Source organism: Prenolepis imparis, unplaced genomic scaffold, assembly GCF_030444845.1.
Source record: "Prenolepis imparis isolate NDT839.2.m4 unplaced genomic scaffold, iyPreImpa1.0 SCAF_1, whole genome shotgun sequence".
Classification (NCBI taxonomy): Eukaryota; Metazoa; Arthropoda; class Insecta; order Hymenoptera; family Formicidae; genus Prenolepis; species Prenolepis imparis.
Genome location: NW_028141159.1, coordinates 12,316,204 through 12,338,146, shown reverse-complemented (window position 1 = coordinate 12,338,146; position 21,943 = coordinate 12,316,204). Strand labels below are relative to the sequence as shown.

At 31.9% G+C, this 21,943-nt stretch overlaps 1 protein-coding gene across 2 annotated transcripts in view; it reads right to left on the bottom strand.

Annotated features, from left to right (window-relative positions):
- The window catches only part of Sm (heterogeneous nuclear ribonucleoprotein L), a 151,356-nt gene that overhangs the window by 112,937 nt on the left and 16,476 nt on the right, over positions 1-21,943 (bottom strand). For both annotated transcript variants that reach the window (XM_083034101.1, XM_083034187.1), the window contains exons 2-3: positions 15,699-15,742; positions 12,721-12,790 (exon numbers count right to left, since the gene is read on the bottom strand). In XM_083034101.1, the coding sequence (XP_082890227.1) occupies positions 12,721-12,790; positions 15,699-15,742 (114 nt within the window). The remainder of the gene's footprint in view (positions 1-12,720; positions 12,791-15,698; positions 15,743-21,943) is intronic.

Below are 21,943 nucleotides of genomic sequence, written 5' to 3'. Positions count from 1 at the left end.
CACATATACATACATACGAGTCTATAATCCGACCGATAATACACCCGACGACACGCGATACACGAGTACCGGCTGGTCGGGCCTGTCACAACACCAACGGCACTTAAATTTCAAACAGTTATACATCTTCCGGCGGTATTCGGACAGTCGTCCAACCATGCACTCACCATTATGTCATCGGAGATCCGCGGTGGCAGTGTATAAAAAAAAAAATCGATATTTCGTAGAGGACGGATACATTGTCTCGTCGAAAGCCATCGGAAAACTCACGGCTGATTCATTGCTTGCGTTGTTCGACAAACAGAATAGTGTTGTAAATATTTGCACTCGATATGAATTATAACAAGTCGATGAGAAATCTTCAACAAATTGTGTGAGTTACTATAATTCAAATTCAATCACAATAAGTGATGTCGCGTTTATATGTAAATTATATTTTTCAAATCTTTATAAGACAAAAAAATCATTAAGATAAAATATCTATAATATTATTCTTCTTACAATTAAAAAAAAAACATCTCGGGCAAAAATAATTTTTTTTTAATCAACAAATATAAATTTGATATTCATCAATTTATCAATTAGTTCTTGTCAAAAATATATAGTTGGTTTAATATCAAGTATAAATAAAAAAAAATGGCACAAATATTGCTACAAAAAATATTATTTATTAAATATTAATATATTTTTTTTCGACCTACATTGAATAGCAGAGATTTCATGCTTTAGAGGTTTCGCAATATGTTTTCTTTGTTAAAAAGCGAGAAATATACTCTCTTCTAGCTGAAATGTTTGAAAGTATTTCATAAGATGAGAGTGCCAGAATTTCAGATTCTATATCCCATTCACGATCTTATACAAAATTGAGTTTTGATATATACCATGATTTTCCATCACAGGAAAAATATCCCGTGCGCAGTTGTGAAAATCTTTGATATCTCACAATTGTTTATTTCCACAAAAAATAAAATTTACGATGCAAACTTTTCGGGGGGAAAAAATTCCAGAAATATCATCAATTATACAAAAAAATACAATGCATTTAAATTTAAATCGCAAGGTAATAATATACATCCGATCAATTTTAAAGATTAACATTTAACTATGTTGATGACATGGAAAAATATTCGTTTGCTAGTGACATACTGGAAAGTTTCAAAGTTGATTTTAACAATATTGTTTCACACCGACCATAAAGTTTTTCTCGTTATGTGTGCGTGTGTGTGTGTGTGTCTTATAGCATCTCATCAGAAAAAGCTGAAGAAGCAATTATTATATTATATATACCTATATATTTAAATTTATATATATTTGTAATATAAATTATAATTACAAGTAATCAAACTAACAAGAGAGATTCTCATGAGAAATTAATTGAAGATATTCGAAACAAAGCATTATAAAAATGTATAGAGCGATCAAGCTTTAACGAAATGCGAAAGCAATTAAAATATAGCTACCAATGCATTTTCCATGGAATTGCGGATCGAGGAAGATAAAAAAAATACCAACCGATAACCACCTGAGCATCGCGAGGAAAACGCAAGTTTTTTCAGCACGGTTTGCAGTTTTTTCTCTCGGAAAGAAGGGACGGAGCAGCGCGTCGTAAATAAAAGTTATCGCGATATATCATGCAGCGACGTGGCGAAATAGTGGGTGGGTGAAGCAACTCCTGGATTTATGACGAATCTTACGGGTTGTTCGCTAAAAAGAAACGCCGTTGCTACCAGAGAAGACGTTAGGATAGACGCCTCTGGCCACCGCAGACGAAAGACATTGGGACGTTAGAACGAGTGTGAGAGTGAACGAGAGGAAGGGCTAGATGCTATCGATTATCGACTGTAGCCGGAAAAAAGAGCAGACTTTGATGGATTCAAACACAGCCTACCACTTTTGCCCGCACCGCACCCCATCGTGAGCACTCCGCGAGAGTGGTTAAAACGACGAAAACTTTCTGCTCTTCTCTCTGACTATGTGAAAAGGTACGAATAATCGATTCAAAGACAAAAAAGATTTCGAAGCCCCTCGATTATTGGTTAACAATGAATCATCTGTTTCGTCCGACAATATAGATTACCTATTCAACATCTAGCGAAAATTTGAACAATGCTGTTCTTTTAACAATAAATAGCATCGCAATAATTATTCAAAGTTAAACAGAATAATAATTATTCAAAGTTATTTGCAAGTTTATTTTCAAGGTGAATCGTCGACTTGTTTTTTAGCATAAAAAGATACATCTCAGAAATCTACACAGTTGAAAAATTTGTGTTAAATTTAACAAATATCACCTGTCCCAAACGGTCCACAGAAATTTTTGTGTTAATTTAACATAATACGGATATGTTAAATGGTGACACGAATATTGTGTTAATATTTTAACATAAAATAAATGCAAACTTCAAATAAACTAAAAATAAATTTTGTGTAAAATTAACATAGTTTTAATGTAAAAATTAACTAAAAAAATTGTTAATTTTACATTTTATCACCTCCACTTATATTATAAAGTAAAATTAACATTTTTTTCTGTAAATTTTAACAGATAAATCTTGTCACTAATAATACGGAACATATTTATTGTGTAAAATTAAAAATAGATATACATTGTATTATTTTTACACTTTTTTTTAGTTGTTTTAATAATTTAACATTTGAGTCCAATTAACATAACAGCAATATGTTAAATTAACACATGAATGTGTTAAATATTTAACACAAAAATTTTAACGGGGACCGTTTTTAACAAGAAAACACAAATTTTCCAACTGTGTATTATGTAAGCTGGTACTTTTATGCATTTCATATAAGTTCAATAGATTGTGAAATTATATATAAAAATATGATTAAAACAATTTATTGCGACTTTATAAATGAAGAATGCGCTATTACACATTTTATTTTTAATATTCACATTATCGATACTGTATTATAATGCGAAAAGTATCAAATTATAAACGGTTACGCATCTGTACACGTTGTATCAAATCTCATGCAAGTTTTCCATTTTGAAAATTACATACGCGTAATCTAATGGAATTACACAAATTGAAAATCGGTACGGAATAACAATTCGCTCTGCACTGCCAATCAGAACAATCAACTACGAAATTCAATCGAAGCTTTTTGGATCGGAATTAACCTATGAATTGTTCATATCGGTTGCGATTGATTTATGATACGACCAGCGACCCTTGCGCAATTTGAATGCAGTATGCGAAAAGTATCGCAGAATTCTCATACATGGGACAAATGTTTCTTGAATTATATATTACCTATGTACAATTGTAATTTTATTTAGAGAGAGCTTTTATTTAATTGAACTAAGCTTGCTATTTTTATTAATATATAGATGCATATATTTAAATATACAGGTCCTATGTTAAAAACAATCAATTTTATTGCAAATTATTTAAAAAATTTAGAAAAATGGCAAAATAGCAAGTAGTTTTAAAAGTATAAAAATGTATAAGATGTACAGCTGTATCCTTACACCTATAATACTTTTGCGAATGTCTTCCTATCAAAAGATAGCGATAGAGATGTTCGAAAAGTTAAAGTACTTTGGAAAGCTGTTTGCAGAAACGGGAGAACATGAAGACATTAAAGTAGCCTAACATTAGCAGCGCTCTTCTTTTTGCAAGTCTCAAACAGTTTCGAACTGTTGGAAAACTGACCCAAGAATACGACACTGCGCGAGCATCTTCAAGATGTGCTCTCTTACGGCTCGATACCCATCGTCGGTCCGTCGCGTTTCAAGTCGCCGCCAACGAGTTTGTTTTTAATGGCGTGCAGGAGTATTAACGTTATCGCAAAGTCAGGAAATGCTCAAAGAAAAATGAATATGATAGCAAAGATAAAAAGCAGATCGTAATGCAAAGCATTAAAACTTTTCTCATGATATAGTTTGAAAAGTCATAAATAAGAATTATTAAGCGATACGAATAAAAAAAAATAAAGCGCGTGAGTAAAATATTCAAAGTAGAAACAACGGAATTGAAGAAAAGGAGGAATCATTTAATCAAGAGAAAATTATTTAGTCGAGGAAATCATTTAGTCAAGAAATATTTTTCTCGGAAAAATCAATATCGTCACAATTATATAAACATATATATTTTAAAAAAAAGTTAAATTTTGAGCATTAGAAAACGAATTAGTATACATAATAGCTCAAGTTTGAGTTAATTGTTATTCTAGAATTTCGCAGGACATTACTGAGCAATCTTATTGTTAGAATGACTTTCTGCATCGCTTGGACACAATATAAGACGTGTCTAAACAATTCTAGACAATAGTTAGAATCACTCCTAACTTAAACGATATATATGTAGATACAGTTTAAGTCTAGCGACGTCTTATGTCTTATATATTTACTACGCGCTGAGAGAGAGAGAGAAACCCTTGCTATAGTAGTTACATATCCTTCCAAAGCGTTAATTGAATTTCTAAATTAAATCGGAATTATCTATATGGCTTCTTCACTAACTCTAGTTGTTTTAATATATATATAAACTTAACAACATTAAGTTTTATCGATATTAAACTCAATGAAAAGATGAAAATACGAGACAATTTTGTCATACTTTTATTAAAAAACTAAGTATTTTAAGAACTTAAAACCAAAGAGAGCTATGTAAAACATTTTAAATTTCTATCTTTAAATAAAAAAAATTATTTGTAAAATCTTACACAAAAAATCGATCCATATTCTCTTAATTGTATATATATTATGCGTGAAGCAATCAGTAATTTTTTCCTGACTTTTATATACGCGTACGTGACATGGAAATAGTTTTTGCGTTTTCCCGGCAATTTGATAAAATTGGTTGAACTGGTTTGTGCCTCAACCGTATCAACTTTGAAACGTGATGCAGCGTGAATGTGAAATGAAAATACGCGATTAAATGCAGACAATGATCCGATAACGGTAATGTAACTGTGCACAGCGCAAGTAAGTCCTCGATCATGTTCAGCCATCATTGAGAACAGTTATCGAAATTAAACGATAATATTACCTGCCCTCTTTTCCCCCGAAACTCGATCTCGTGATCAAGTTTCTATTTATACATTATTCACTGTTGCACCTGTACTGCTTTAGACTTCATTAACATCTCTTGCAGATAAGGGAAATTAATAATCTTATATTATTTAAACCTATAGTAGTCTTATTCATTTATCATTTAATTGGTAGAGATCAATAAATCTAATTAGTATAAAAATATACGTATTCCTCGTATTTATTAAAAATATTAATTAAATATATGCAATATGGTTTTATTAGTTTAATTATATAAAATTTCGGATAATTGACCTAAATTGTTCATAATATCTTCATCAAATATAAATTTTAATTATGTGAAAAAAGTATATGTTATAAAAGCGGAGAACGAAAAAGAATGATCTATACGGGTGCTTTTTTTCTCGTCGTATCGCATGTGAAAAATGAATCAACGGATTTCCGAGGTGGATGATTTTCTTTAGAACACACAGACGACATTTTCAGATTCGTTTCTGAATACATTGCATAGAAATACTTCTCGGAAGAAGGCACTGGATTATTATGACACGTATTAATATGCAATGTTGTACGTGGAGGTTATTCTTAATAGTAGAATGTAACATTATTTTGAGACATTGGGCTACACACAAGATTCGCAGCTCGAAATATCATGATTAATTGTGCGAGGACGATGAAATGAACGAGCATCTTGAAATAATGACAGCGAGACTAAGCCGGCTTTATGTGCGTGCAAGTACCTCTAAAGACGGAAAAATATTAAGTTAATGGACGCACTCGGACTCTTGACTCGCTTCAACAACCTACTATTCATACGATTTTTTCGATAGCTATTATACCTCATAAATTTGCGCACAAATATATAGTTCAACTAAACTCCGTGTATATTTTTTTTCTGGAAAATCGGAATAACGTTCAGGAAGTAAAAGAATCGAGACAGAAATAAAAGTTTGAAAACAAAGCATCAAGTCGAAGTGATAAAGGCGAAGCAGCCTCCCAATTTCTCCGAGAGACACAAACAATCGCTGGTATCTATAATTTCTATCCTACCGTTGATAGTATTATCCCGCTAAGTTTTCCGAAAACTTGATTAATCCGTCGTTAAACGAAGGAGAGGTTTATTAGATCCGCATCTGACGCGACAAAAGAAAGGATCCACCGAGATTCTAACGATGGCTGCTTGCTTCTACATCCGCTCTTAGGAAGTTTCGAATGCGAGTTAGTACAGAATTGGCAATGAATACACAGGAGATCGTCATCTAGGCAGGCTTTCTCTCCGGAGACAAGGAAAGTAGGTCGCGGACATTAAATACGTTAGACGTTCGCGCGGGTGTTGCACATCGGTTTCGATGCGCCCGGAACTTCGCATGTTCGTTGTCCCCCGTGCGGGAATATAATTTCCACGTGTCATTTCTACGCGAGGGAAGGCTCCATCTCGGGATATGCGACCGCCTCGTCACCGGAGATCGCAAGTTTATCCGTCGAGAATTATTCGGACGTGAGCGTGAAAACGAGTCGACGAATGAGCAACCGTGACGATAAGATGCAAATTACACGCGAGCGCACAAATGCAACAAGGATAATCGAGGAACATTTCCTCCGACTGTCAGTAAATGTCGAGCTAATGTTATATAAACTAAAGCTGTATGTGTGACCTAAAGCTACTTCAAAGCAAGGGTGAAGTGTTGAAAAGTTTCTACGCTTGGGAGAAGAATCCTAAGAGAATTTTAGTCGATCCTGATGTTGAACATATGACCTACCTCCAAGTTATTATCACGATATGTATTTTTAACCTGAATTTAGGAGCGTTTTGCGTCAAAACTTCGCATATGCAAATATTTACGCATATATTTTCTTAGTCAATAATACACACACACATATGTGCGGAATAATATATTATATTATCTTGACATGAAAAATTATTGATAAATAACTTTAATTGATTTCCTAACAGTTCTTTTATAGTTTTTAAAATTTATAGTTTTTAAAGATTACAGAACAAATAAAAAAGATTTTGATAGTTGCATTAAAATTCTATAATATTATTTATAATATCCCTTTTGTATTTTCTTTTTTTTTTTTTACAAGAATATAAGCTCTTTCTCTAATTTAACAAGATAAGTTTTGGAAATCATAATAATCCGCTATAAAAAATGTCATGTTTTTCGCGTGTCAAAACAGATTTGAACAAACGCAGGTATATTTTATCACCGAGCAATTTTATTGTTCCCTGGAGTGGCATGCAACACTTTTTTATGGCGTACATATGCCTCCTCATCAATCTTCAGTAACCGAATATAAACGAAGTAATAATAATAAAATTGAAATTAATATGAACAAACTGCATCTCCTGGAATGTGGTTTTCCGTGTAATTAAATATTATATCGCGATATTAAACAATTTACCTCAATTTATCCGAAAATTTATATGTAATTAAATCAATAAAGCTATTGCCCTTATTTTATATCGCAGTTAAATAATATTATAACTACTGCGATTAATCATTTTCGACAAATCAATGTCGAAATTCTGCTAAAGTTTTCATTGGTTTATTATCATTTCATTGATTTATGTGGAGGATCGTATTAAGCTACAAATTAAACGACTAATACGCTAAAAGATATGCTGAAGCGCATGATATGCGATTTTTTTCATATTTCCATAATCCAGTTTGCAAGTTTGCTAGACAGAAACATATGTCGGGATCGCATTACAAATTCCGGCTAGAATCGGAATCGAGAGTCTTGAAATAACCGTTTCATTAATCTAAATCCAGCAAGCTGTCGCACATCACCGTGTGTGTTATTGCCAAAGTCAAAGCGTGCGAAAATTTATTTCCGCATTCTATATAACAAGTTGCTAAATACAACCGAATATATATATATGTATATATGCACAGCACTTTTCTCAATGTAGACAACATGGAATGCAAGTTACGCTAGATATAAATTTCACAATTATATCCATATATTGAAATTCAATATCCAATAATGAGATAAAATAACGAAATTTTCTTCCGAGAATAATAGTTGATTTATTTAATCATATCACAATCTTAATTTATCCATGTTTCTTTGAACTAACAATAAGAAATACTCATTATATTAACCGTATGAAATCATTAAAATATTTGATAAAATAATATGTGCGTATCTCTTTCCGCGATATGTATGTATAATAAATTATAAGTAAAATTTATAATTGTCTGCTCAGTATTCTGAAATTAAGTTCTGCGATAACATGTCCTTCGCGAAAATATATATATTATCAAAACATTTCATATTAATTTAATGAAATATATTACATTCACTGATAAATTCTTGGCTTCTACATTGAATGCAGATGGTTCATACTCGATCATTAAGATCGTACATTTCAGAGCTGTTATATACTGAGACAATTTAGTCTGATGTTTATTTGCACAGTCACTGCTATTATTCCAAATTACGACGCAAATCGTACAAACTTTGCATACACACGGTGTGGCTATTTAAAGGCTGATATCGCATTTGAATTTACATCCGAGCACGTGTACCTCGATTTCGCAAAGAGTTTGTATTGTGTAAAGGTCAATGTTCTATAGGACTCTTCCCGCGCAATTCAATGAGGTATCTCAAAATATCTGGCCTTTGCATCGAGACACGATTTAATATTAAGTTATTTGTCCAGTTATTATTATCCTGCGGTACATTTAGATGTTTCATGTCTGGTATGTTATCTCTACAAAGTGTATGACTAGTACTAAGTAAAGAATTCTCCGCATGTCTTGATTTTATATACATAATATATCTTAAGATAGATACTCTTGCAATCTTTTCCTCCGTTTCTTATCAAAAGTTAAAAGAATATAATACACGGAGAGAATTTTCTCTTAGAATTTACCCTGAAAATTATGGTAATTATGGGACAATATGATATGGAAAGAATTTTATGAGAATTTCTCTGATTAATATTTATCACAATAAAAATAATAATATCTATCACAATAAAATATAAAACATGTTGATTAATTTTACTAAACTGCATGGTAAAATTACTCAAACATGTTTTATATTTTAACGTGTTGATATTGTTATGTTTATTGCAGAGCTGTCCACGTTTTGCACTTTTCGGCCGATTTCCGAGGCTCACCGCCTAGCGGCCCCCACTTACGCTCGAGACCTTAGCAACTACGGTTATCGGGCCAACCGGGTAACGCGTTGCTAAGGTCTCGAGCGTAAGTGGGGGCCGCTAGGCGGTGAGCCTCGGAAATTGGCCGAAAAGTGCAAAACGTGGACAGCTCTGGTTTATTGTGATAAATATATTAATCAGATAAATTTTCATACAATTCTTTCCATACCATATTGTCTCACGATTACCATGATGATTTTCAGGGTAAATTCTAAGAGAAAATTCTCTCTGTGTACTAACAAAGTATTAACAAAAATATAACATTTCAACAAAAATATTTGTTTTAAATATTCTTAGTTTTAGTTCAATATAAAGTTAAACTTTATGTATATACTAAAATAGTACAGATGTTAATATTTTGTATATGTATTGATGTTAATGTTATATATACATACTAATATTAGTAATTTATAATAATTTTTAATATTTATAATAATTTTCAAAATTTATAATTAATTTTTTTCTGCGTATATTGCGTTTTAAAAGTGTTTTTTAATTTTACTGAATGAATAGAAAATGTATAGAAAATTTTATTTTGGAGTAAAAGCAATATAATCTCGCAAATAGAATATATTTAAAAAATCAATTTCATCTTAATTAAATATTTCAAAAAAATAAATTAAATATATAATATAATAAATTAAATATTTTAATAAAATTTAAAAACATTGTGCAAAATTATTTTGTATAGTCATTTCCTTCGTTATAATCGTTCGCGATTCACAGAGCATATCGTTAATGATATTAATATTTATCTGCTCATGACGCGTACGATGCGATAAACCAGACATGAGATGTATCCTCTCGTGTATTTCGCCACTATTTTAAGCGCGATATATTGGCAAATATGTTGCGCAGCGATACTTGAATATTGTATCGCAATAATACGAATTAGAATCTTTATTAAATGACTAGAGCTGCAGTAAAAGACACTTTTGTCTTACGATTTGAAGCGATATCATATAAAGTAAGATTACAACAGATGTAACTTACAATTAGAAGCTTTCATAAATAGCTTCTATAAATAGTTTAACTAATTACGAAATAATATTTTATATAAGCGATAATAAAAATTTGAGCAAATAATGATATTTGGACAAAGAATTACTAGTTACGTAATTTTCAATTCGTATATTTAAAGTTTTTACACCAAAAAATACTATAATTTATTATAATTTATTATAATTTTTTTTAAGGAACTTCATTTTATTAAATATAAACAAAGCAGGATAGCAAATATATGACAAATCATATAAACATATATTCATATTATTCATATTCATATTATTATATAATTGCTAACGTAACAAACACAAATATATTAATGTACATTTTTTGTGTTTTGCTTAAGAAATTTATTTTATTAAAATATTTTTTATTTATTTGATTAGTTTTATACTACTTTATGTATTTTAACTTTTAATTTTATGTTTTTACCATATACTAAAACTCATGTTTTATAATATAAATGTATTATATTATAATATAGTAATATAAGTTACACAACAATAATATAACTTAATTAATATAATAAATTAATAAACGTAATGACAGTATCATTTGACGCTGATAGATTTTGTCTACATGTCAAATGTTATTGTATATATACGTATGTTCGCGTGTTCTCTCCGAGAAATTTCGCAATAAATATGATATTAAATTCAATTTGCTTTGCACCTCGTAAAAGCGACCTCGCTTGTAACGCCAACCACGTGTCGCAAAAAAATTGCCATTCCCAGAGTATATAAATCAGATTTAAATCGATTACTTCCAGCTGCGACTGTCACAGTTACATCGATACACATAGAATTTTTATTGATCGCGCACCGAAAGAATAAAAATTTCGTACATTTACTGCGTTCTCCAAAAATAGCGATATTCCCCATTCATAGATCCGTCCAGCAAGTTACGCATATCCGCAAAACGTTCTCGTTAAACAAATGTTTATCTAGTGGATGAAAAAGTCGGTAGTATATTTTCGAATAAAATGAAATATCGATCGGCGCATTTGCTGATTAAATATACAGGAAACCTCGCGCGAGAAAAAAAAATAAAAAATAATCAGCAAGAGACAGAAAGACGAATGCTACGATTAATTTATTTTAATGGATAGCAGTTATGACAATTCATTCATTCGTAAATGTCAAGGCGTTAAATTGCGGAATGTTTGACGAATAATTGCTTTACCGAAACATTCTGAAAAAGTAAGAAGAAAGAAAACAGGGACGGAGAAAGAGCTAAGAGCGTGCTTGAGAGCTAAAACCTTCGAGGAAGCTCTAGCTAGATGAGCTTTTAATTAAATTGAAAAGATGAGCTCTTAATGGAATATGAAGTCGCGCGTTTTACAGATTAACCGGTGCTTGTACAAATTGTAAAACATCACCTTATTTTTACCACATATTAATGGTAAATTTCTTGTTCATGATGCAAAAGTTTGCTAATTATTTAATCAGATATGAATTTATAATACATATTTTACGTATACTATTTTTAGATAATACAAGTGAAATACTTTGTATCTCCATGATTTGATCTTTTTCACAAATGATGATTCTATATGAATGCCATTATATGATAATAATTATATTTAGAGATTATATAATTTTTTCCTTATGTTTACACCTCTTTATAGTAGAATAATAAAATTTCTGATATTGGTATCATGAATATAATATGAAGAAGCAAAATGAATGTTTGAGCCAAGATATTTTTGCAACATAAAACAAGAATATCGCTATGTTTACGCTGCAATCTACACTTCGATACACTTCGTAGTATTGTTAGCACCTTCGGTTATCGCGCGAGCAAGAAGCCTTCAGTTGGCTCTTTAATTAGTGGTTCGATCGCGGGAGAGGCGCAAGAAAACGAGCTTTGTATGACAGGATAGCTATGCGAGCGCTCGCGCGCGAACGGAGGCAAACAATGTCGAATGACATCGACCCATCGGCGAGGAGAGGCGGAGAGAAACGGCGGGAGAGCTCAAAGCTCATCTATTATTGGCGCAAAACAGAAATAAAATGCAGTGCGACGGCCTGTAAAATCTAAAAGGCTGACGTGCTGCCAACTTTTGTTCTCTGTGGTTTTGGCTTCAATATTTTTCCTCAATTGTTGTTATAGTCCGCGCATCGAGGAATTGCGCCACTTTTTCGTATCGACTGCCATGTTTGCAAATTTGAAAAAAAACACCGCATTACATATACAAGATGTATGTATATGTATATAATATTTGTCATTTTTATCATAATTTTATTATTGAATTTATATGTATATAAATAATATATATTTATTTGTCATATATTTGTCTCACACCTGCTTTTCTTAGACATTTAATAATACGAGCTTCAGAAAAAAATATATTAAATAATTTGCAAATTATATTTTTTTATTTGTATAAACATGTTAAAAATACGAATTAAAAATTACGCGACTAGCGTTTATTCATATTTTATCGGTTTAAAATTGTGCACAACAACACAAAAACAGAAGATTGATCGTACTAATATCAAATGATAAATTGTCGTGAAAAACTTACCACAGTGATGGGGTAAACTGGATTGATAATTGTGAAGAGGAGGACGTGGTTCGGCTTGTTATTGTCTTCTCTGAAACATTAATTGATTGGCGTATTATTCCAGCGAACGCACAGAGGACTTTATTAAAGTTCGCCTTAAGGCATAATGCGCGATCGCGTAAAATCGAACTTCCCATCATTCATTCTCATTAATAGACGCTCCAATTATTTGAAAATTCAATTACGGAAGTCGAAAACGAGATCTCGATTATCGCTGAGTTTGCAAAAACTGCTACGAATAATAATTCATTCTTCATCGACTACAGCACGGACGTTTTTGCTGACACAGGGCAAAAATTGCATTGATTGCTGAAACTAGAAATATTATCTCGATTCTTCGTGAAAATTGAAAAAAAATCAGTTTCAATGGACTATTCACGCGATCTCCATTAACACTATCTATATTTTTAAATATCATATTCGCGAAAATACTCTCGTTACAATTAAATATTCGTTGCATTCAATTTTCTTTTTTCTTTTTTTTTCTTTTTTCGATATTAGTAACCTAACTTATTTTATACAGAATCATGCCGACGTTTTATACAAGAACGTGAAAATATTTCATACGCAAAGTATAAAAATATTATGGGAAACGTGGGTTGCACATGTGTATAACGTACGGTATACAGAGAATTATGACGTCGAGAATGGAGTATCTCGCATTCCCAACTGAAGGAAAAACGAAACGAAGTAATCTCCACTCGAGATTTGACGCGCTCACTTGTTGTATATATGTGAGGCAAGCAACCAACCGGTGATAAACGCCGGCGCGATACATTTTTCACGGTTGATATTGGTATATACATTTTCTCTTCTCTCTTCTTTTTTTTTCTCTATCGTGAGTTGCATCCAACACAAAAATCAATCGATGTAATTCTTTCACGAGGACAATGGCGAGAATGCCATTGCATCGGCTAATGGCATAGAATATCCAATCGCGAGGATCCATGCAAATTGAATTACTACTCGCGATCATCAACGTTATTTGAAGCTTGTTTATATCGAGTTTTTGTATCATGATACGATTTATTATGTAGCGGATCGCGAGATGGAAAAGTAGATGATAAACATTGTCTATTAATCCCAACGACCCTCTTTTTTTCGATACTATGCAAAAATTTTATAACAATATTTATATGCTAACAAAACTGTATATTTAATAAAAAATATAAGTTAATTTAATTTTTCAAGCATTGAAATATAAGAAAAAATATATATTTTATTTTCAATCGAAAATGATGAAAATAGAATTGAAATTATATTAAATTCACGAATAAAAAAGAATAAGTATCCTTTTATCTTTATCCCGTTCTCGATTCTTGTCGATTATCTAACATTGATATCTGCATCTGCGACCATACTGGCTTTGCCAGCTCGAATTTACCTTTCCAAAGAGTTATCACGAATCCGTGGAGTAGATATCATTCGCTATCGGGTTGCCCCGGTACTAGATTGAATCATGCTTAATGCTCGACTTAACTTCTTATTATTAGGCTTGGACTGTAGGACGACAGACGGGTCAAACTTTGACGAACTACGCCGTTTTAATTAATTTTCGACGTCGCGATATATAGACCACGTTTTGGTACTTATCGAGGATTCAATTCCACGCTTGAGTGTTTTCTTAATAGCGCGTCATTGATATAATAGCGTACCCCCCGGTACACAAATAGGAACTTCTATTTGGAAGAAATTCTTCATATTTGCATTTTCATTGCAATTAAAGAACAAATATAATTTTACGAAACATGTAAACTAATATAATAAAAATATTTATAAATAATAATAAAACACGATTTTTCTGAACGAAATCTTATTTTGTAAAGAGTTTATACACAGTTGGAAAATTTGTGTTTTTTTGTTAAAAACGGTCCCCGTTAAAATTTTTGTGTTAAATATTTAACACATTCATGTGTTAAATTAACATATTGCTGTTGTGTTAATTGAACTCAAATGTTAAATTATTAAAATAACTGAAAAAAAGTGTAAAAATAACACAATGTGTATTTACTTTTAATTTTACGCAATAAATATGTTCGATATTATTAGTGACAAGATTTATCTGTTAACATTTACAGAAAAAAAATGTTAATTTTACTTTATAATATAAGTGGGAATGATAAAATGTAAAATTAACAATTTTTTTAGTTAATTTTTACATTAAAACTATGTTAATTTAACACAAAATTTATTTTAAGTTTACTTGAAGTTTGCATTTATTTTATGTTAAAATATTAACACAATATTCGTGTCATCATTTAACATATCCGTATTATGTTAAATTAACACAAAAATTTCTGTGGACCGTTTGGGACATGTGATATTTGTTAAATTTAACACAAATTTTTCAACTGTGTATAATTTTTTTAATATTTAGAATTATTATTATATAAACAACAAATCTACTCTAATATCGAACAACTTTATTGAGAATGATCGAGCGTGCAAATTGCGTGCGATTGATTTCAATGACTGTTTATGCAAAGTAATCTGTTGAGACGATAGAATGTCGCCATTGATTTGCACGCGTTTATTGTTCAATCAGACGCGTCGCAAATGTTAATGGGTCAAAGAAATGCGATACCACATGATTGATAGCGCATATTGAGAAAATCAAAATGACGTGCTCCAATCAATAATTATCTATCAGATAATCCTGTATAAAATTTTGCATGGTATCGATAAATCGTTTGGAACGATAAGATAGGAGTCATTGCGATTACTATGTGATTGTTCCTGATACACTTATTTCAATTGTCATATAAAGTAATATAATTGCATTTTGTTATGAGTCAGCTATTATTTTAAGCTTTAAGCTTTCATTAGTAATATACGTTTTCAATAACGTGCAATAATCGCATTATTACTTTCGAACACATGGAAGATATACGACCTTTCATTTATATAAATATAAACAATGAAAACATAAATTCTCTTACCTTTTACGACGTGGCTCGTCTCCATATCCGCCATATTCGTGATTCTGCAAACAGAAATAAACAGCATCGTTAATAACTTTCCTTTGCAGACGATTAGATCGTTAAATTCGCGCGAATTAAACGTTGCTAATGACTTTATCCGACTTGCATCATTTATTTTAAGCCATTCGCGCAGGCTTGCGTGCTGTCGGTAAATTCTCTCGAAAACGAGAGCTAGTTTACACTCGAAACTACTCGTAAGTCGAAAGCACGGATTTCCCGAGCGGTGATTTCTCCTCGGTGTTCCTCAACCCCCGGCGGCAACACGTGTTGCCGTCTTCCGTCGTGGGAAAATTGCGTAAGACAAATTCGCGCGGCGGTTTTGGCTGAATTTCGATGGTGCACGGCGACGTCACCACGGATGCGTTGCTCGGTCAGTCTATTAATACGCGTGCACACACATCTTTTTACCACGACACCCAAAGCGACGGAAATAGTGCAGCGAGACACCTTAGGGGCTGTGACGTATGGCCGCTTAGGTAAATTCTTGAGACCCAATCGGGATCGCATAATTAAGTGGTACAGAAGTAGTAGAGCTTGCAATCTTTCTCGAGTTAGACAAGCTTAAAAGCGTTCCATTTACAGGGTGTAATTTACAGCGAAATTAATTTTGAAAAAGAATATCTATATAAAAATTTTATATTTTTAATACACTTTTCTATATGCTTATCTTTTACATTATTTCTCTTTAAGATTTCGACTAGTATTCTCGTAAGAAGCAGATATAAAAATATCAAATTTAGTCGAGTGTCGAACGGTATGTCGATATCGAAGTTACTAGTAAAAAGGATTTGTAGTTAAATTATGTATAGATGAGATTTATTTATTTTTCATCCGGTGCGACAAACGGTTCGTGTCATGGTTCGCCATTGTGCTCTCTATGTAATCCGCTTTGGGAAACCGAGTGCGAATGTCAATTCTCGAGCGTCTAGTCGCTTCATATCGCGTAATGTGCAACGGTGCTAGTGAATAAAACATGAAGCGCATTGGTACGTTGGAGTGACGTGTCGCTTGTCGTGACTAAATAATTCATTCATATTTTCCACAATCGTGGAACGACAAGTGAAATCCGAGTATTCACGCAGATTCAATTATCATTACAAGATTGTGTCCGATCACTCTGTGATTTATATAATGCATTAAATTGACGATACAAATCGAGAAGCCAATTCACGAAGTGCATTAGTGATTTTTTTGAACATCTGTAATTAAACATTTATATTGATGAATTGAAATTCCTAACAACGTGTATGTATAAAGTTGCGAATTCATGCTGCATCAATAATGGATATATGTATATATACATATATGTATATCGACTACATATAGGAAAATATTTGAATTAACTCTGGATTTTTAAATAGAAAAAATAATTAAAAGTTTTCTCACTCTCTCTCTCTTTCATCAAAGATTTTGTGAAGAAAGATGCAACTCTCTTTTGAATGGATTTTTTAAAATTATTAATAAATTATTTTCCAATATACAGTATATATTATGTAATAACATATACAGTATTAGTTCAAAATACAGCGCACGAGAAGATAGAATCAAAGGCGAACGAAGAAAACGCATGACGAAACTCGTGCATGAACCTGCAAATGTGCGTTGCTATAATGATCCGAAATTAGCCTGAATGGCGAAGGTAACAAAGACGCTGCCATTTGGTTTTGTGCGCAAGCTGAGACGTTCAAGACATATCACCCTAATAAAGTATCTTCTTGTTGAATAATAAAGTCATAATATGGTGAGGTCAACGAGCATTTTAGTCTTTTTGTTGAGAGACTCTGCAGAAGCGTTGAACATACATATTTATTATCATTCGCAGAAGTTTAATGTAGTCACACACCCACGGATATAAAGTACCTTTTATTGACAAGAAAAATAAATTTAAACAAACAAAAAATTCATAAAATTTCTATCATAATTCATAATTTTTTAAAATTCTTTTCTGCCCGATTTCGTTACATATTATTATCATCATTTTTTGTTATTGCTATTATATTTATTAACGTATATTATCTGATTAATATCAATGAATCTTCAAATTTTTGCGCGAACGTTTCTCTGAATAATAAAGTTATAATGAATATGACGGATTTAATAAATATCTATTCTTCTTATAGGCAATAATTATGAATATCGAATATGAATAAAAACATGAGACATCAATAAAATATTTCATCTCTAGTATATATAACATGATGAAACTATCATTAATCAAAAATTGTATTGAGAATAAGAGATAATATTTTGGAGATAAAATTAATCAAATTTATGTCGGCGTTTTCCGATTCATTTTTCTAATTCATTTTGCATTTGCTTTACATCTGACCTGACAGGCTCGTACACACGAGTTGAGACACTTACTTTCAGTAGACTCGGTAATAACACGAGAAGGAAAACATTTAGCCGGAATGATACACATCCGTTACGCGGACTTACGAGCGAGAAATTCGAGTGCCGTGTCCTAATGATTTATCGCCGGCGATCGCTCGTTAATTCTTCGTCGCCGCAGCGTCGTGTCCATGACTTGCGAAATGCGGCTGAACGGCCGTCAAAAAAAAAAAAAAAAAAAAATACAATGTGAGAGAGTGGCAAAGAATCCGCTCTCGGCGGACAGCCAAAGTGTAGTGTTCCGAGAGGTGGGAGATTTGCGGAATATCCGACGCGTCGCGTCCAAGATCTCCGTCGTCACGTATATATTATAACTCACGCGCATAGTATCGCCGTTACGAGGCGGAATACCGCGCGGATCCGTCACATACGTTCTTATAAACATAACTGTGCACACTGGCGCGCGACCAACCACGTGCTTTCGCGCTCAATGGGTGTTCAACCCGTGCTTTGGTCATTTAAAAAAAAAATCGCTAGACTGTTTACGCGAAACCATCGTCCATGTGGTCATTCTCGAGGAGACAGACGATGACAAGATGCTTTTACAAAATTATTTAACATGCTTTGGTATTTTGATATACCTACAGTACCGGCCAAAATTATATCACCTTTTGATTTTTTCAGCATAACTTGTTTAGTGCACGGATCTCTATCAAATCATAACATGTTTTGAAGGTTGGTATAACATTAAATTATAATTCAATATATGTTATACCGTCCTTCAAAATATGTTATGATTCGTGTAGAGATCCGTGCACTTTAAAACAAGTTATGCTGAAAAAATCAAAAGGTGATATAATTTTGACCGGTACTGTATATGTATATATATATCCGAGCATGCAAAAAAGTTAGTCTTAAATCTCTAAAGATAAAAGATATATATATATTAGGCATAACTTTTTATCTCTCTCCCTATCATTTGACAAAATTGACTCTTCTCACAAAGATACTAGAAACTGAAAATAAAAGACAGCATAGAATATTCTAATTTGATTGTCCCAACAAAATATACATCAGCAATTATTGCAAATGAGAATCGGAGCAAAGTAGCTGCGTTTTGGTATATTTATTTGCTGAGATTTTATACTTCTATTTTAAGTATACGATATTTAGATTCTGAGAGCCAAGAATTGAAAGATATATATTCTCAATACAAAATCATTTCCATCTCATGTCCGTCCGTCATATAAATCTGCCTATCAAGTTGACCGTTCGTCAAAAGAGGAAACAGAAGGCCAATTTTCCTTGCGTTATATGCATGTCACAATGAAAGATGATAAGATTCAAGACTGCTTATTTATCGCTTCAATTCTCAGAGCGTCCTCCAATTTGTCATAAAGAGTCTTGTGGATTCTTTGAAAAATAATAAAAATAAAATTTTCCAGAAAATATTTCTTTACTTTTAGACAAAAATAACTTATTCAGGAAAAGCTTAATCTATTATAAATAAACTGAATAAAATAAAAAAGAGAATTTTCATGCATTTGTGGAATATAAATAAATGCGATAAGATTTTTTAAATTCTTTCTGTTTTAAATTTTAGACACCATATTAATTTGAATAATTAGTAAACGAGTAATATTTTAAATATTACTAGTACATATATTATTTATTTAAATAATTTTTTCTATTTTTCGTACATCCAAAAATGTATTTTTATCTCGCCATTATAAAATTCATCTTTGCATGCAAGAAGAATATCGCTATTCTTTTCCCTATAGATAGAACTGCGTCTGCACGACAAATAACTTTTAACTTTTTTAAATTCCAAGACGAAGCCAAATAAATCCTCTTAAACATAATCACCATTTTCACGAGAATATCGATTATGCATGGGCGATGTGCAAAAAGTTGCATAAGCCACCGTTTTTTGCGTCACGTCGCCGCAAAGTCCCGAAGACTATCCAGGAACGAGAGAGAAATAAAAGCGCCAACGCTCCATTAAAAATTTTAAACGATTAACGCGAAAAGATTTATAGATACTTAGAAATGCGGTTACTTAAAGATCAAATATACGTAATTATTCGTGCGGAATTGTCGGCAAACTTGTTCCGAACATGCGGGAGGAACGCAAGGGGATCGTTACAAAAGCGTTGTTTCTGTTTGTATAATCTCTTTATCAGCACGTGGTTGGCAAGCAGCCAATCGACTTTCTCTCCGGTCATAGAGCAGCGACCCTCTTGCAATTCACTTCGATTTGCTCTAACCGCCGTTAAATCGGTTAGAGCATTGACCGGGAAGAGAATAGACGTTTAAACGCACTTGTAACGCACGCATATATGTACATGTCAGAGACAAGTATCGCATAAACGTGCGAAAAGTTCAATTTACGACATAGCAAGTGGTGACTCGCAAAGATATGCCGTCACTCTTCAACGAGTAAAACCTGTATGCGTATCGCTTCCATTAACATAAATAAAGTTAAGTGACATTTGTGGTTGACTCTACCATGCCTTTTGTCGTTGTCCTACTTGCTAGTAACTGATAAAAAAATGGCGCAAAAATAGCTCATACTATTGAAAAAAATTGTAAAAAGAATTATTTGAATTTTATGATATTCTTGACTTCTTTTAAAAGACCATCGAGATTATAACTTTTTGTGATTAATTTTTTTTTAAGACATGTAAAAAATTACATATATGAGAAAAAAATAATATTTTCTTTCTCCCTTATCAAAAAATTCACGATTGCGCGTTCATTTTTGTAAAATTGTTAACATTTAATTTATTTCAGTTCCGTACACTCGAAAGAGCGATGTTAACTTTTCGGAATGAAATTTGCCAAGAAACCTTAAGCAAAGTTTACATTCCGCGGTTCTGCGCTCGCTCCCACGGGCGTTATCGAGATTCCGATAAGTGAGCTTTTAAAGAGTTTCACACCTGGCAACGGTGGTCAGTTAAATTCGCATGAGGTTAATACTTGCGTATTATTCTATATCATGTTTTTTGCGAAATTGCGCATTTTCTCTACTACAATCTAAAGATTAATTATTTCTCAAATGATTGCAATGCAATTTTTGTATTATATAACAGACACACTTTTTTACATTCTAATACATTGTGCTGATGGAAGGCATCATATTCTTTTCGATCATTATTTCCGCAATTTATTAAACTCGATCCATAAACATCAAAGATTTCGCCTGAATATAGCAATTAATTAATATAAAATACAATACCAATATATTTTCACGGCATTAAATTTTATTTCATTGTTTGCAACAAATTATTTCTTGAAAAAAGTTATAGCACTATGTAGTAAATACTGAAAAAGTTTTGTGATAAAAAATTTATCCAGAGATTACTTCTATAATATTTGTCATAATTTATTTTCATTATTTCATGGATATAACGAAAATAATAAGTTATTGTATGAGAAATTAGTAATTGCAAAGTTCAGATGAATAATCGAATAAAATGTTGAAAATTAATATTTGAAATTTTATTGTTCGTATCCACTTATTATTATTATGGCAAACAACAACTGAAACTGTAACAATATATTTAATTGCTAGAGATATAATATTTCCGTAACAATCTCGACTCGTTTAAACGTTATCTAATTATTCATAACGTTTAATAATGAATAATCCCTGGAAATATCTGATTATGATATACGTGTTTAATTATATAACACACAAAAAAATAAAAATAAAAATAAAATAAAAAATAGAAAAAAAATAAGAAAACGAGAGAAATATTTTTTGAGCAATTTTAAATTTTATGTATGTTATATACTAGTCCATACAATGTATAAAATATTCATTTGAAGTACAGTATCTCACATACATTTCGAGACTTAACACGTAATAA